We start from the raw sequence: 13,699 nt of genomic DNA on the forward strand, positions 1-13,699 counted from the left end.
CTGGTTCGCCTTGTGCACCAAGAATCCTCAAGGACGAAGAAATCCACGCCCAGCTTCATCAGGTTCTTCTTTACAGTTTCTCCAGACATTCGGCTGTACATGGAGTAGACCAGCTTGGTTCTGTCCCTGTGAGGAAAAATAATAACGTCACAAAGCACAAAGAGAAGGACAACTTCAGTCACATTTTATGCAGTCATTTTTTAAAAAAGTAAATAACAAATGACAAGAAGTAACACAGTCAATAAAAGCCCATACTTTGTAAAAGGCATCTGAAGAAATGCTGCAGGTGTTTTTTGTTTAAAATGCAGACACTTCTGCATACAATTGCATCCTTTAGGCTGTAAAAGGTTAGTCGATGTATATCAGAAAAACTACATAGGAACTAAAGATTTTGGAACGTTAATGCACAATCACAGATGAGGCTAAAACTCAAGACGGTTTCCAAATAATAATTAGCAATAAAAATGTGTTTTTGTATTACTTTTTTAAAAATTCAACATCATTACCGTTGAGCACCAACCTCAGAGATTTTCCAGCCTGCTCAGAGGTCAAAGTGTGCTGTGTGAGACATTTACATTTTAATAAGTGCTGTGGGAAATGGGATCGAGGGTGGTCAAGAAAGTCACTGCAAAAGGAAGTAACACCACCACCCAGTACTTTATAACAAATGTGTCACTGTATGATGTGGGGACTTCTGAATGTGTGAAAATGCCATGGTGTGTCTGCGTAAGTTCCTAATAAGTGGTCAGTAATGTAAACTGAAGCTTTCAGTGCTTCCTACTCTTGTAAAAACATTACAAGTTGTTTTGTTGCTGTACGTTTCGGATGAGTACACTGTACAAGTCCATGGAACGTAATAACACCACCAAGCAAACACATTTCTAAAATACAGCAGTTGCTGAATTGGTTGTTTGGTAGTTTTCCAACAGGAGAAACACTTTATACTCCTCCAAAAGACTCCACTGTATTTATGTAAATGTAAGAGCTGACTGCAATTACTGCCACCATCTTCTTATGTTAATGTTTATGCAAACGAAAAGTGCATAGTGGCGCTAATTTTATTTCTTTTTTGTAATGCAATCTTTGGTAAAATGATATGTAGAAAATCAAAAATACCCTGATAATACCAACAACTGTGATACAAAATGTTCATACTGTTGTACCTCTTATCACAGATTCAACATAAATTCCTCTCTTCTGTGCCTCCTGTATCTGGAACCCGCTTTCCAGAATCAGATACCTGCCTAAAACCATCCACAACATTTGCACATTGATAAATGTTGCTACATGAAATCTTTACACTGCTTAGCTTTATACTGTGAAACACATCAGCAGCACGTCAAAACACCTTTCTCACAAAAAGTGGGCGATGTGTGCACTGAGTGACAGAGGAAAGCAGTCAACACAAATTGATGAATGTGGCGCTACCTCCAAACGGCCCGACCTCCTCCTGGTTTCTGAAGCAATGAGCTGTTTTATTGACAGCAAGATCGTTGAAGAAAAGAACTGAATTTACAAAGCTGACTCTGAACAGAAACTGAGGTACAAAAAAAAAAAATGCAGTCAGCAGCATTTCAGTGACAAATTCCATCTTCTTAGTAAGAGTTACTCTGTCTATCACAGAACATTTTAAAATATCAAATCCTGATCATGACTGATTTCTTTTTTGCTTTTTGGGTGCAGGATGATATTGGGACCATCATATTTATCAGCTGATAGAGCCTGCAAAATGAAATATCAGCACTGGCAAAAAGAAAACTGACATATATCTGTTCTATAAAAATAAATAAAGGTATGTTTTCAACGGACATTAAAAGTACTTTTCTGATTTTGTGTAGTGAATGTGTACACTTAAAAGGCAAAAAAGTGTGTATATTAGTACTGGTAATCCGCTAAAATGAGTAAGAACATAAAACAGCATCCCTTGTTCTTGGATCAGATCACAGATTGTGTCTAGATGATGTGTGAGAGTGAAAGCTGCTGTATCTACCGCTGTTAAGCTCAGAATGGTGTGTATCGATCAGGATGCGGTGCTGTGGTCAGGATTGGAAACCGCTTCTGAGAAATATGATGACAGCTGCTTTGTCGAACAAATTCTTTCCCTCTGTTGTTTGAGAATAAAAGCCGCTGTGAGCTCTACTGACCTCAGACCAGCGTCTTCGTAGTGTGGGTGGTTGACGATGGGCCGACCTGTGGAAAGCTTCACGCTGGCCATGGTGGGCATGGCACCAGCAAACACAGCATCTGTATCAATCACACAAAATCAAATCAAACAAGGCAAAAAAAAACCAAAAAAACAAAATGAAGATGGGATAAAAATGTTGATGAGTGAATGTATTTACACTACTGCTTCTTTATTCTTTATCATCCTGGAACTAAAGAATGTAGCTCTTAGTTTAACTTTATGCTACAGTCATGGAAAGTCATTTAAAACTCTTTAGCAGAACAAAATGTACAAAAAGGTTGTATTGGATCAGGTTGGGTCAGTCTATCAGTATGAGATCTGAAATGGAAAGAGCTATCTGAAGTCATCCATATCTCGCAGCAGATTGGGTTGCAGTGTGCTTCCTCGCTCTGCAGAATGATAACAGAATATAAAGTGAAACCAGAAGCTCCCATGACACGATGAATCATAGCCGTTCATCACGAACCGCTGCAAAAATGTTGGTAAGTGATAAAGAAAAACAACAACAAAACTCTGCTGTAAACATGTTCTTTGAATCAAGATTTTGTGATTATGGCTGATCAGGTATATAGCTTTCAGTGTAGCTATCACGCACTTGGACGGGTGTTGTCCTGGATCCAGTCCAGCAGCTCCTCCTGTGGCAGGTTGCTGAACTCTCCAATGATCGCCCACTGGGCCTGCAGGTTGGCCACTCCTTGTACTGCCATGATGGCCATTATGACAACAACAGTAACCTGGTGCTTAAACTTCTCCCCGATCCAGCTAAACAACTGGCAGGAAGATGGAAAAGAAAATTATAGCTTTTTTTCCATATGACTTCATTGGAGAGACAACTTTGAAACAGACAGAATAGTGAAGGAGCAAACAGAGTTTATAAATGTGGAGTTTTTCCGCTAAACTCGTGGTGAGAGACAGACCTGTCTGGAGCAGATAAGCGAAGCCATGATGCACATGTGGGGTGTCAGGAAGAGCTTCAGCCGCATGATGAGGATGGCCAGGACAGCAAACGCTACCAGCTGCAGGCTGTGATACACAAGCTGCAGAGAGACAAGTTCAACACAGATCGGATCAGAACTGACAGGAAGGCACAGAGGAAATAAAACAAGACCTCAATCACCTGACCAAACTCTTCAGCAGCTGAGGCAGTTAAAACACAGTCACAAAATCAGACCACTACAACTTGGTTCACATTTGTAGAGGAATTAACTGCAAACTGCTTCACCAGAATTTTAAAGATTTAATAGAATTTTAGTACATTTACAATGAGGGAAAGTACATTTTAGGCCTGAATAACTAGTCAATTATGAAGCAAAAATACCAAAACTGTGTGACCTAAAGTCCACTGTGTGTGTCCTTCAGGTCTTACAAATGTGTTGAATGTTTTTCCTTCTTCATAAAATATCTCCAACTTCACAGGTGTGCCATATCAAGATGCTGATTAGACACCATGATTAGTACACAGGTGTGCCTGAGACTGTCCACAATAAAAGGCCACTCTGAAAGGTGCAGTTTTATTTTATTGTGGCCAGTCTAATCAGCATCTTGTTATGGTACACCTGTGAGGTGGGATGGATTATCTCAGCAAAGGAGAAGTGCTCACTATCACAGATTTATGAACAATATTTGAGAGAAATTGTGATATTGTGTATGTGGAAAAGGTTTAGATCTTTGAGTTCATCTCATAAAAAATGGGAGCAAAAACAAAAGTGTTGCGTTTATATTTTTGTTCAGTGTAATAGTCAACTTGCAATAATCTGTTTAAATTCCTGCTTGCCCTGCTGCTATCTCTTTCAGAACACCTAATGGAAAAAAGCAGCAACCAGCGATGAAGGGATTATCACGACATCAGTCTGACAAACTCATCAAAGAATTCTGGATTCAACATCAAAGATAGAAAACTTTAGGATAAAGGTAAGACGGTTTGCTGCCGTAAAATGCGAGCACATTTCAGTAACATTGTGTTGCTCGCTCAATGTAGGTTGGGATTACGCTGCATGAGCTGTTGCCAAATTAATAGGATTCATGTTCTAAATCATACAAACTTTCTTTAAGAACTGGTAATGAAATAATTAGTTGCACCCTGCGGTCAGTGAAGCTATAATCTGTTCAGAGGCAGCTCCCCTTTCAATTTTAAATCTCATCTGAACTCTGTTCTGCATTTTCTGGACAGACTGTATAAGGACATTTGCATGATGCTTTGATCTTCAGGATTTTTTTTTTTTTAACATTGCGCTTCCTGTGCGGACTCAAAGTGTTACTCAGGGAGCCATGCAGAAACATTAACGTCATTATGTGGGGAAACTGTGGAAACTTCCCCGTACTGACACTGGTGGATGAACATCTGAACATTTTCCTGCCCGGGGAGTGATATTAAAGAAAATGACATGAAGCAGCTGGGAGAAAGCTTACAAAAGGCAGCAGAGTGGGATTTCATAGCAGAAGGGAAACTGTCTTTCATTTCCTAGTAATGAGGAAAAAGGGATGAAAATCACTTAGGGACACAGCAGCTGAGCAGTCTTCACCCTACGGAAGGAATCTAATCAAATAAAGCAGGTTTAGATAAATGGAACAGTGCTGTAAAAACGCCTTAAACTCCTCAGAGGTGTTGCCAAGATAATGTTTCTATCTGTGTATATTTAACAATGTAAAGGAAGTAAAATGTGTTTTTCTCACCTCTCCTTTTGCTGCTATTTCAGACCTGCAACACAGAACGTAAACTCATATAAATACATTTAAAAAGTATGTATACATCTATGAAGATATTTCCTGTTTACTCCCATTTCTGTTTGAGCAAGTGAACACAAAAAGGCAGTGAAATCAGCAATGAGGTCAGCAAGGAAGTCTCACCCTGTAGCTTCATCGACATCCTCGGTCTTTACAGATGCGTTCCCTCCATGCCGCAGGGTCCGGACTATATCCTGGACAGTCTAAAGAGGACAAATGGTTGGAACACAATATTGTAAAAGCATATTCCTTCTTGTGTCATGTTTCCAGCTCTGTATAACTGAATTTTTGTATGAGAAGACATCCCCAACGGCTTGCTCATGTACAGCATACCATGCCTTGTCAAATCGATTCATGTATTCTCAGCTTAGCGTGGGCAAGACATAATAAGATTAAACTACATAAAGAGGAGTTCCTTAAATATTCTCTTATGTTTTCCCTCTAAAAAATGTTGCATGTGACAGGAATCAGGAATAAATCTCTTTATTCTTCACTTCAAGAAGCTTAAATAAACATGTATGTCATTTTCTGAGCAGAGCAAAAAAACCCAAAAAACTATATGGCACTGAACGAACATAACCTGAATTTCAAAAATCCTTGTCCTATATTCAGGCAGCTCAGGGTGTAGAAATGCACCTGGATTGACCAGAGCAGGAAAGACAGCCAGCTCTGTCTCCCTGCTACAGTGAAGTCTCAAGGCTCTGAAAGTGATTTGATCGTCATGTCTGACTGCCTGCTGTGCTGTTCTGAAAGGTGAGATGGGAGGTTTTATATTGCAGCTCTGACACCTTCCCACAGCCACATCTGTATAATTCCTGAACTACCGAAGACTTCAGAAGTACTTGTTATTCCCTCTACATACATGTTCTTTCTGTGCAGCCATTTCCTTATCTCAGACTGTAATTGCTTTCTGTAGCTTTGTTTCCAAGTCACTGAAGTACTGAAACTGTTATTTTTTTTTAAAGCACTCCGATTAATTACCTCCTTTCATGATTATGTTTTGCAACATGTGGCTGTAATGCAGCTTAAAGGTATTTTGTAAGTTTTACTCCCTGAATTTTTAAATGCTGCATATTCAAATAACAACTTAGTACCTGACAGTGGCATAGCTGCCCCTCAGAAACTTATTTTCTGACACTTTAATGGGTAAAAAACTGTAATGAGTGAATTACGCAACATGTTTGTCTGCTCCAACAGTGACTGCTATCACTAGCATGTTTTACTACCAATATTACTACTTATAACGGCTGTTACTTCCAAAGCTATACAGTACCATAACATCAGCCAACTACAACATTTTGTAGCAGCACAAGTTGCACAAAAAACAGTCTTATCAATGTGCAGTATTTAAGCTAACGGTCACAATTCTGTCCTTATTTAATCTCAAGAAGTTTACAACCCAGCAGCAACAGCCAATGATACCGCATGTGCACAACACCTTTGCCTAACACACTTGCTAAGTCTTGAGCTCCACTGGCGTTCAAGCTATTTTCTCTCTACCATATTGTAAAAAACAGCCCTCCGTTTCAATTTCTTGTAACTTCTTTTTACACTTCTATTGAGGGACCTGCAGCTCTAGCCTCAGTCCTTTCTCCAGTGATAAGCTAATTAAATGGCATTTTAAAATAATTGGTTTCGGCTGATTGTTTAATGAGGGCAGGTAAACAAAAACAGTCGCAGCAGAGTGTGTGGTGAAGGCAGCCAGTGGGGTGCTGTGACACAGTAGGAAATGTGTCCATGTTGGATGTAATGTTACGGAGACAGAACAGTAAGACTTACAATTCCCACCCTCCAAGCTCAGTAAATGCAACTGGCCACTCTTAATTCCATATGCAGTGTTTACTGTCTGTCTAATTAGACTGATTCCAGTCACACTCCTGAGGAACCGGGGTAATAAAGCATTATCAGATTTTGTCATTTGGGATGATTGTGGGACGGTACGCAACTGTTAGCCTTAGATAACGGTGCATACATCACACTGGGATTTTGTTTCTTGTTACTACCTGATAGCATAAATGTTCATCATTACTATTATGAGGAATCTGCTGATATGTGGTGCAACTGTTACATACTGTAGCTGCCAAAAAAAAAAAAAAAAAAAAAACCCCAGTATGATTTTAGCATTGTTATCAGTCGCCCACTGCTCAGCTCTCTAAAAATTGGCCATTGAAAAACCCATACTGGCCGACCACTCAGCAATAAGTTTATGTAGCTGTCCAGCACATATAAAGAACTCCTTGAATTATTCTGAGTTTTAAAACAAATCACCGGGAAGCACTGTGTATTATTGTTATAAAACATCTCACAGTGCTTGTGTTGCTCACTTACCAAAACTGGCTGCAGCTGATTACATTTGCCAGTGACAGGCTGTCAAAACACGCAGTTGGCAGCTTGATGTGAGCATCAGTTTTTGTCAAGCTGTCTGAATTTCTAGTGTAAAATCTGCCACCTATATTACTGTAAACGCTGTAGTACTGCATGTGCTATTCCATAATGAAAAACCTCTGGAGTGCAAGAATAATTACGGAAGCAAACAACTTTTTTCCCCACAGAAGTCAAAGTGAAACATTAGAAGTCAATCAGCCGGTTAATGGAATTTTCGTAACTGGTAACTAACCACACACAAGATCCTCATCCCCCTGTAATCTCCTCAAGCTTTCTTTGGTGTTATTGAACTTTGCTTTTTTGATGGACGCCACCTGTTCTGCTACAACTGAAAACAACTGTCTATCTTTTTTAGGTACAGTCAAAAGACTTACCCTGCCGCAATGAGAGCGACCACCAGCACGTTGATGGGCAGCAGCAACGTTTTGAGGTATCGCAGAGGGGTCTGAGGGACAAAGAGAGACACAGGAAGTGGGGTACAGAGGAGACGGCACACATGCACATTCACAACATCATTCAATCAATCACCAGCTAGACTTAATTCAAATAGCACCTTTTCACTGACACTGAAATTTCACATAAAATAGGGGCCTAATGGGACATCAAAGTACAAGTAAAATATGAAAAACATTTTTTATTTAACAGCGCATATACAATGAAGTAGGTACATTAACTATATTTATGGACAGCCTGTTAGCTACAAAAAGCATGCATTAGTCCCTCTGTGCTGCTCAGAGAACAGAAACACAAAACCAGGCCACTGTCTAGCACATAACTCAACCCAAAAAAGAGCTGCCAGGTTCTGCTGTCAGGTTTCTGCTTCCTGTCACATTCACAGCACAGATCTGGCACCCGGTACATTCAGCCCTGCTGGGACAATCCTGCCACTCTGATACAAAAGCAGCAGGCGTTTTGATATTTTCTGGCATCTTCACAGGGGACCGAGTGACATTTTGAAGACTAAAGTTTGTCGAGATTTTCAGAGCAAACCGCCCGAGACTTGAATTTTATTGGTGCAGGCTTCAAGCTGGCAGAGTCACGGTGATCTGATAGTGTGCTTCAGTGACAGAAGATAAACGTCAGCTCTGATGGAGGAAGTGATTTTGATAAGAACAGAGCTTACCTCTAACTCCATGAAGTCAAACTCGGCAGCACATGTGTACATCAGAGTGTGGAAAGTCGTTGTAGCTCGTGAACTTGGATTTGATTAGTCCGCTGATGTGTGCCTGTAAAAATGTGCATTTCAAAAATGTACATAATTCTTGGACGTGCGAATGAATTAAAAATGTTTGTTATTGCTCGATATGACCGTTTTTGTGTGAAATTACTCAACTAATTACAGGGTTTTCTGCAGAAATCAACCAATCAAATGTAATGCCCTTTCAATGCTATACTGTAAAAATTTTAATGCCACAAACTGTGAGCTCAACAAAGTACACAGGTTTTTTTTTTTGTAAAAGCTGATTTTATATGAAAACTGTCCCTACATTTCACTATTTCTGAATATGGAAACCACCCCTGACCACCTGTAGTCATTCTCTGAAATCCATGTTTTTCTCGCCATTTTTGCTGGAATTTGCGCTTCCCCGTTTCCCAGCTCTCCTCCACCTGGTCCAGCCTGCCAGCCACTTTAAAAAACATGGCTGTTCCCGACCGCTGGAAACAATTATCGCAGTGGTTCTGCATGTTTACACAGATGCACATATCTGATGAATTGCAGTCTGTAATTACATAATATTATATTATTATTCAATATCAAATATTTTCTTAAAAACTGCAGAAAGAATTTTTAACACCACTGAGAATCAAATTCATGATTTTTAATGCCATTTAAGGCCTTAATTTTTCACAAAATTAACTTAATGACTATTCATGCTTTTTAATTCCCCTGCAGAAACCCTGTAATACACATTTCTACATGTAAACATACTAATTCACATGTGACTATTTTGTAATTTTTCCAGACATGAAGTTACAGCAGCTTACATCATCAGAGGACCGAGGGACTGTGGACAGCAGGGAATTTCAGCAAAACTGTGGAGCCGACCCAAGCCAGACCTGCATGACCTGCAGGAGAAAAAAGATGCAAACATTGGCAGGCTGACAGGTACACAGAAGTAAGGCAGGACGTCTAATCAAATACTCCAGCTGCTCCAGGGTCATGTGAAAGCCAGGTAAGTAAGCCGGTTCCACTGTTTTACCTCTGGGCTGTTTTATAAAGAGCTCACACAAGAATACTAAGTTCAGAATACAGAATCAACAGCACATTTGTTTTTGGAAGCTTTAAATATTGGTACAGAGTGAACAAAGAATTACAAAACTTAATGCAAAATTACTGCTTTTGGCTACATTTGGTTATTTTAAGTACAATAAAGTGGCAAAAATAACTGTGTATCCTCTAGAAACAAGAAGCAGACATAAATGTTTATTGGAATTTTTGAGCGTGTAGAAAATGGATTAAATATGAAGCCCCAAACTAAATAAAATAGTGGAATTTCTTATTAGTGGCCTACCCTCGAGAAGTAATCGAGTTTTGAGAGTTTATTTTGCTTTTTTTTGGTTGTTTTCGCTCAAAAATACATAAAAACATTGTAAAGAATGCTAGAATTATGCGTGTGACTATGTGAAAGTAGGTGGAAATAGAGAATGCAGTGTTGAAATAAAGTGTGAGAAATTCTTCGTACCCAGATGACGATACCAGGTTTGAATATTTGAGCAAATCGATCCCTCAATGCGATGATCACCTAAAAAAAAAGAAAACCAAAAGAAAAAGACACACACAACTTTCAGTCCATTTGTCCTCATAATACTTTTACTTTAACAAATGCGAACGGAACAACCCAATCAGTCAACACGTGTACATGCAGTATATTGGACTCGCCGGCCGAACTCACCCAGATGGAGACAAGCGAGGAGGCGTAGAAGGACGTGAGGAGCATGGAGTTACCAAACATCAGGATAAAGCAGACGCCGAGTGTGATCTATAGGAAGGCAGGAAGAGAGGAAGTGTCAGTCATTACAATTCTGTGGTGTTTAAACGTCTGTGGACTGTTCAGCGCAGCCCATCCAGCAGCTTAATCTGCATGTTCTGTCTGAGTAATTAGAAATAATACCGAACATGTGATCTTAGCAGTGAGCGCTGAGGCTCAGCCAGCTTCTTTAGGTTTCCATATTCAAAGCTGACTGCAAATAACTTCTCTGCCTCCCCGTTAAAGGAGGGTGATCTGGGATATACTGTATTAAGTGTCAATAATAATTCTAACAAATGCATTAGACTGTAAACACGAGCAGGATATAATCCCATTCCATGAACTCGATACTAAATCCTGCAGTGAAGAGCAGAATACTTCATTACTTTGCATTGCACTCACAGTGATTACCAACCAGGGGCACTTACAATCAACTTCTCCAGTTCCTAGTGAGCGTTTGCAAAAATTATACAGTCTAATAAACACATGGTGGAAAGGAAAAACTGCCGACATAATGAAGCTGCTGGAAGATCTGAACGTTATGTGTTGCAACCAAAAGAGCGAGAAAGCAGTTTGCAAGCGAGCAGATCTAGCAGGACTCGCAGTAAATAGTACATTGTTGAAATATTTACTTAAATATAATGAATAACCAGGTACCCAACAAGCGTAAAAGACAAAAGAAGAGCAGGAGAGCAAATCCAGACTTGACCAAACTGAACCAACGTTAAATACTACGATGACATTATTGGTTTATTTCATTAGTAATGTTGTACTGATCAATTGTTTGGTCTACTAAAATGTCCAAAAACAATGCACGAAAATTTCCCAAAATTGCTTGTTCTTATAAACTATCTAATTACCATCTTACAATCAAAGACAACCATACCTGAAAATATTAACATTTGAGAGGCTAGAAACAGTAAATATTTGCTGAAAAAACTGACTCAATTACTATGACAATCATTACATTAATATAGTGCAGCTTAACAAATACAACAAACTACTAATCATTTATGTTGCAGGCTAAATTAATAAACATTCTCCAATTCCAGCTACTCAAATACAAGCAATTGCTGCCTGAATTGCTGATTTCTAATGATTGTAAATTAAATACTTGTAGCCCAGCAGTCTCCAGGGTGGTTGGTCAATAAGTTGGTTGCTTTCCTGTCATCCAACCAGATAGATTCTCATTGGTCAAACAATCACCAGTGAAGAAGTGCAAGAGCTACATCAACAGCCTTGCAGAATAAATTCATTATTTCTGGCAGCAAAGGGATCAGACTACCAGTAAACACAGGTGTGTTTTTACAACTTCAAAGCTGCCCAACACAATAGAGAATGCTGCAAAAACTGGTTGATTTATAATTCATTTGCGCTAATAAGGCTGGCAGGTGGAGTGCACCCAGTGTACTTGGGCTTTAGTTTTTTCCCCGTGACCAATCCATTTGTTGGTATGATTTCAGCAGACAAGTAGAAGTTGAAGATTTTTTTGGTGACTACAGCCACAAACATTTGCAGATTTTGTATGAAATTACCAAAACATGCCAATTGGGACTCTCGGAAATTGCGATTTTTTTTTTTTTCCAACGATCAACTAATTATAAAATCAACAGATAATGAAATGCTTGTTTCCTGCAGCCCAACATTCATTTATGTTCTGTAACAAGTGACACAGCTCAGCCTCATGAACGACACTGTAGGTCATATAGGACACAAACGTCTGGTATTGTGTCTGTATTCTTTTCTTGAGCACACACAGCCAAAGTCATCATTGCCAGGCTCTCTAAATTATGCAGAGCCATATGCCTCCCTCTGACACAAATCTCCACCATCTCACCACAAAGGCCCTTCTCCTTATCTATGGCGCACACAGGCCCTAGCTAACAGCCTGGCATGCTGAGAGGATTAGGGCGAAAGAATGCGGAGAACACGGACGAACGGTCAGAATAACACACACACACACACACACACACACACACACACACACACACACACACACACACACACACACACACACACACACACACACACACACACACACACACACACACACACACACACACACACACACACACACACACACACACACACACACACACACACACACACACACACACACACAAAACTAAAGATATACTTGTGTCCTTGGAAGTGTAGAAGAAGTTCATCCACCGTCTCTCATGCTAAAAAGGCACTCGTGGAGGCGCAACGTTATCATTAAAGAAAATCATCCCCAATCCAAGCTAGTGGTGAACTCGAGGCTCACGTGAAATTCTCCCAAGCAAGGAGTTAAGCGAGATAAGCGCAAACTGAGGCAGAGCAGGTTACAAGTGAGAGGACAGCAGCTAGGAAAACTTTCCCCTTCAGCCAGTATAACATAGGATGCAGCAAAGCCAATCAAATGCCTGTTTCCCCTTGTGTAGGCAACAGAAACAGTACAATGGATAACAGGGAAGGCCATCAACTGTACCATATGAGTGACTAGGATGGACTGCATTTTGGTGGCGGCGAGGTAACCCAGGATGTACGATGCAAACAGAGACGCCACCTGAAAAACAAAACAAAATAAAATAAAAAACACTTTACAGTACACTCTGTAAAATTCCAACACTAAAACACTTGCAAACAGCTGTTTCATTGTAGAACTTCAGGCACAGACATCCATGCGGGTTTGTATGGGTAGAGATAGGGGCCAGTTTCTTACATACACATCTAACGAGAACCTTGCTGCACATTTTCAAGTTGTGACCTGAAATTAACAAACGGATCATTGCGTGATTTAGCAAAAATCTACAAAAGATGCTCACTGTTATTGATCATTCATTAGGAGTAAAGGTAGAAAAAACAAGAACATTATGTAAAAAACGTAGACTTTATATGTAAATAGCTGCATTTATAAAGTGTTTTTCTTTAAGAGCCATTTGCCATTCATTCATTCTCTCGTTTACACCAAGCAGTGGTGCTGGTCTGACTTTGGGAGTTATTTGAGGTTCAGTGTTTTGCCCAAGGACACTTTGAAATGTGAACAGAAAGAGCTGAGCAAGTGTCATTTTAAATTGCAATGTGCTACATAATTTCTTGCTGCCTTTTTATGTCTCAAGTAAAGCACTCTTGTGTTGCTGAGTATTTTTGTAGTCTGTGTCCAGAAGTTAAAGCTTTGCATTGAGAGCAGGATGCTGCTGCTTTGGAAATGCACGGATTAATATGGGATTTTAATAACTGTATATTCTAGAGCCAGGAGTGTGCCTGTGGAATAATTACAGACTTTTGCTGCATCTGACCCTGATAAATGGATAAATCCATTTTAAACGCCATTACAGGGACTCCATTCTCTTAGGGGCAAAGAAGCTGACTGTGAAGCACATGTATCTTCACTAATGCTGTCTAATTTGTTAATTAATCTTTCTATTTTCTGATTATGACTTTTAAAATGAAG

The 13,699-nt window shown here is 39.6% G+C and overlaps 1 protein-coding gene across 1 annotated transcript in view; it reads right to left on the bottom strand.

The window, feature by feature from the left end:
* dpy19l1l (dpy-19-like 1, like (H. sapiens)) overlaps positions 1-13,699 on the bottom strand; it is a 33,743-nt gene that overhangs the window by 3,611 nt on the left and 16,433 nt on the right. The window contains 14 exon segments of the mRNA XM_051957050.1: positions 1-126; positions 2,145-2,244; positions 2,781-2,955; positions 3,103-3,222; positions 4,859-4,883; positions 5,033-5,112; positions 7,665-7,739; positions 8,418-8,471; positions 8,473-8,520; positions 9,281-9,313; positions 9,315-9,354; positions 9,971-10,038; positions 10,189-10,275; positions 12,734-12,811. Coding sequence (XP_051813010.1) covers positions 1-126; positions 2,145-2,244; positions 2,781-2,955; positions 3,103-3,222; positions 4,859-4,883; positions 5,033-5,112; positions 7,665-7,739; positions 8,418-8,471; positions 8,473-8,520; positions 9,281-9,313; positions 9,315-9,354; positions 9,971-10,038; positions 10,189-10,275; positions 12,734-12,811 — 1,109 coding nt within the window.

Source organism: Acanthochromis polyacanthus, chromosome 12 (genome assembly GCF_021347895.1).
Source record: "Acanthochromis polyacanthus isolate Apoly-LR-REF ecotype Palm Island chromosome 12, KAUST_Apoly_ChrSc, whole genome shotgun sequence".
NCBI classification, from domain to species: domain Eukaryota; kingdom Metazoa; phylum Chordata; class Actinopteri; family Pomacentridae; genus Acanthochromis; species Acanthochromis polyacanthus.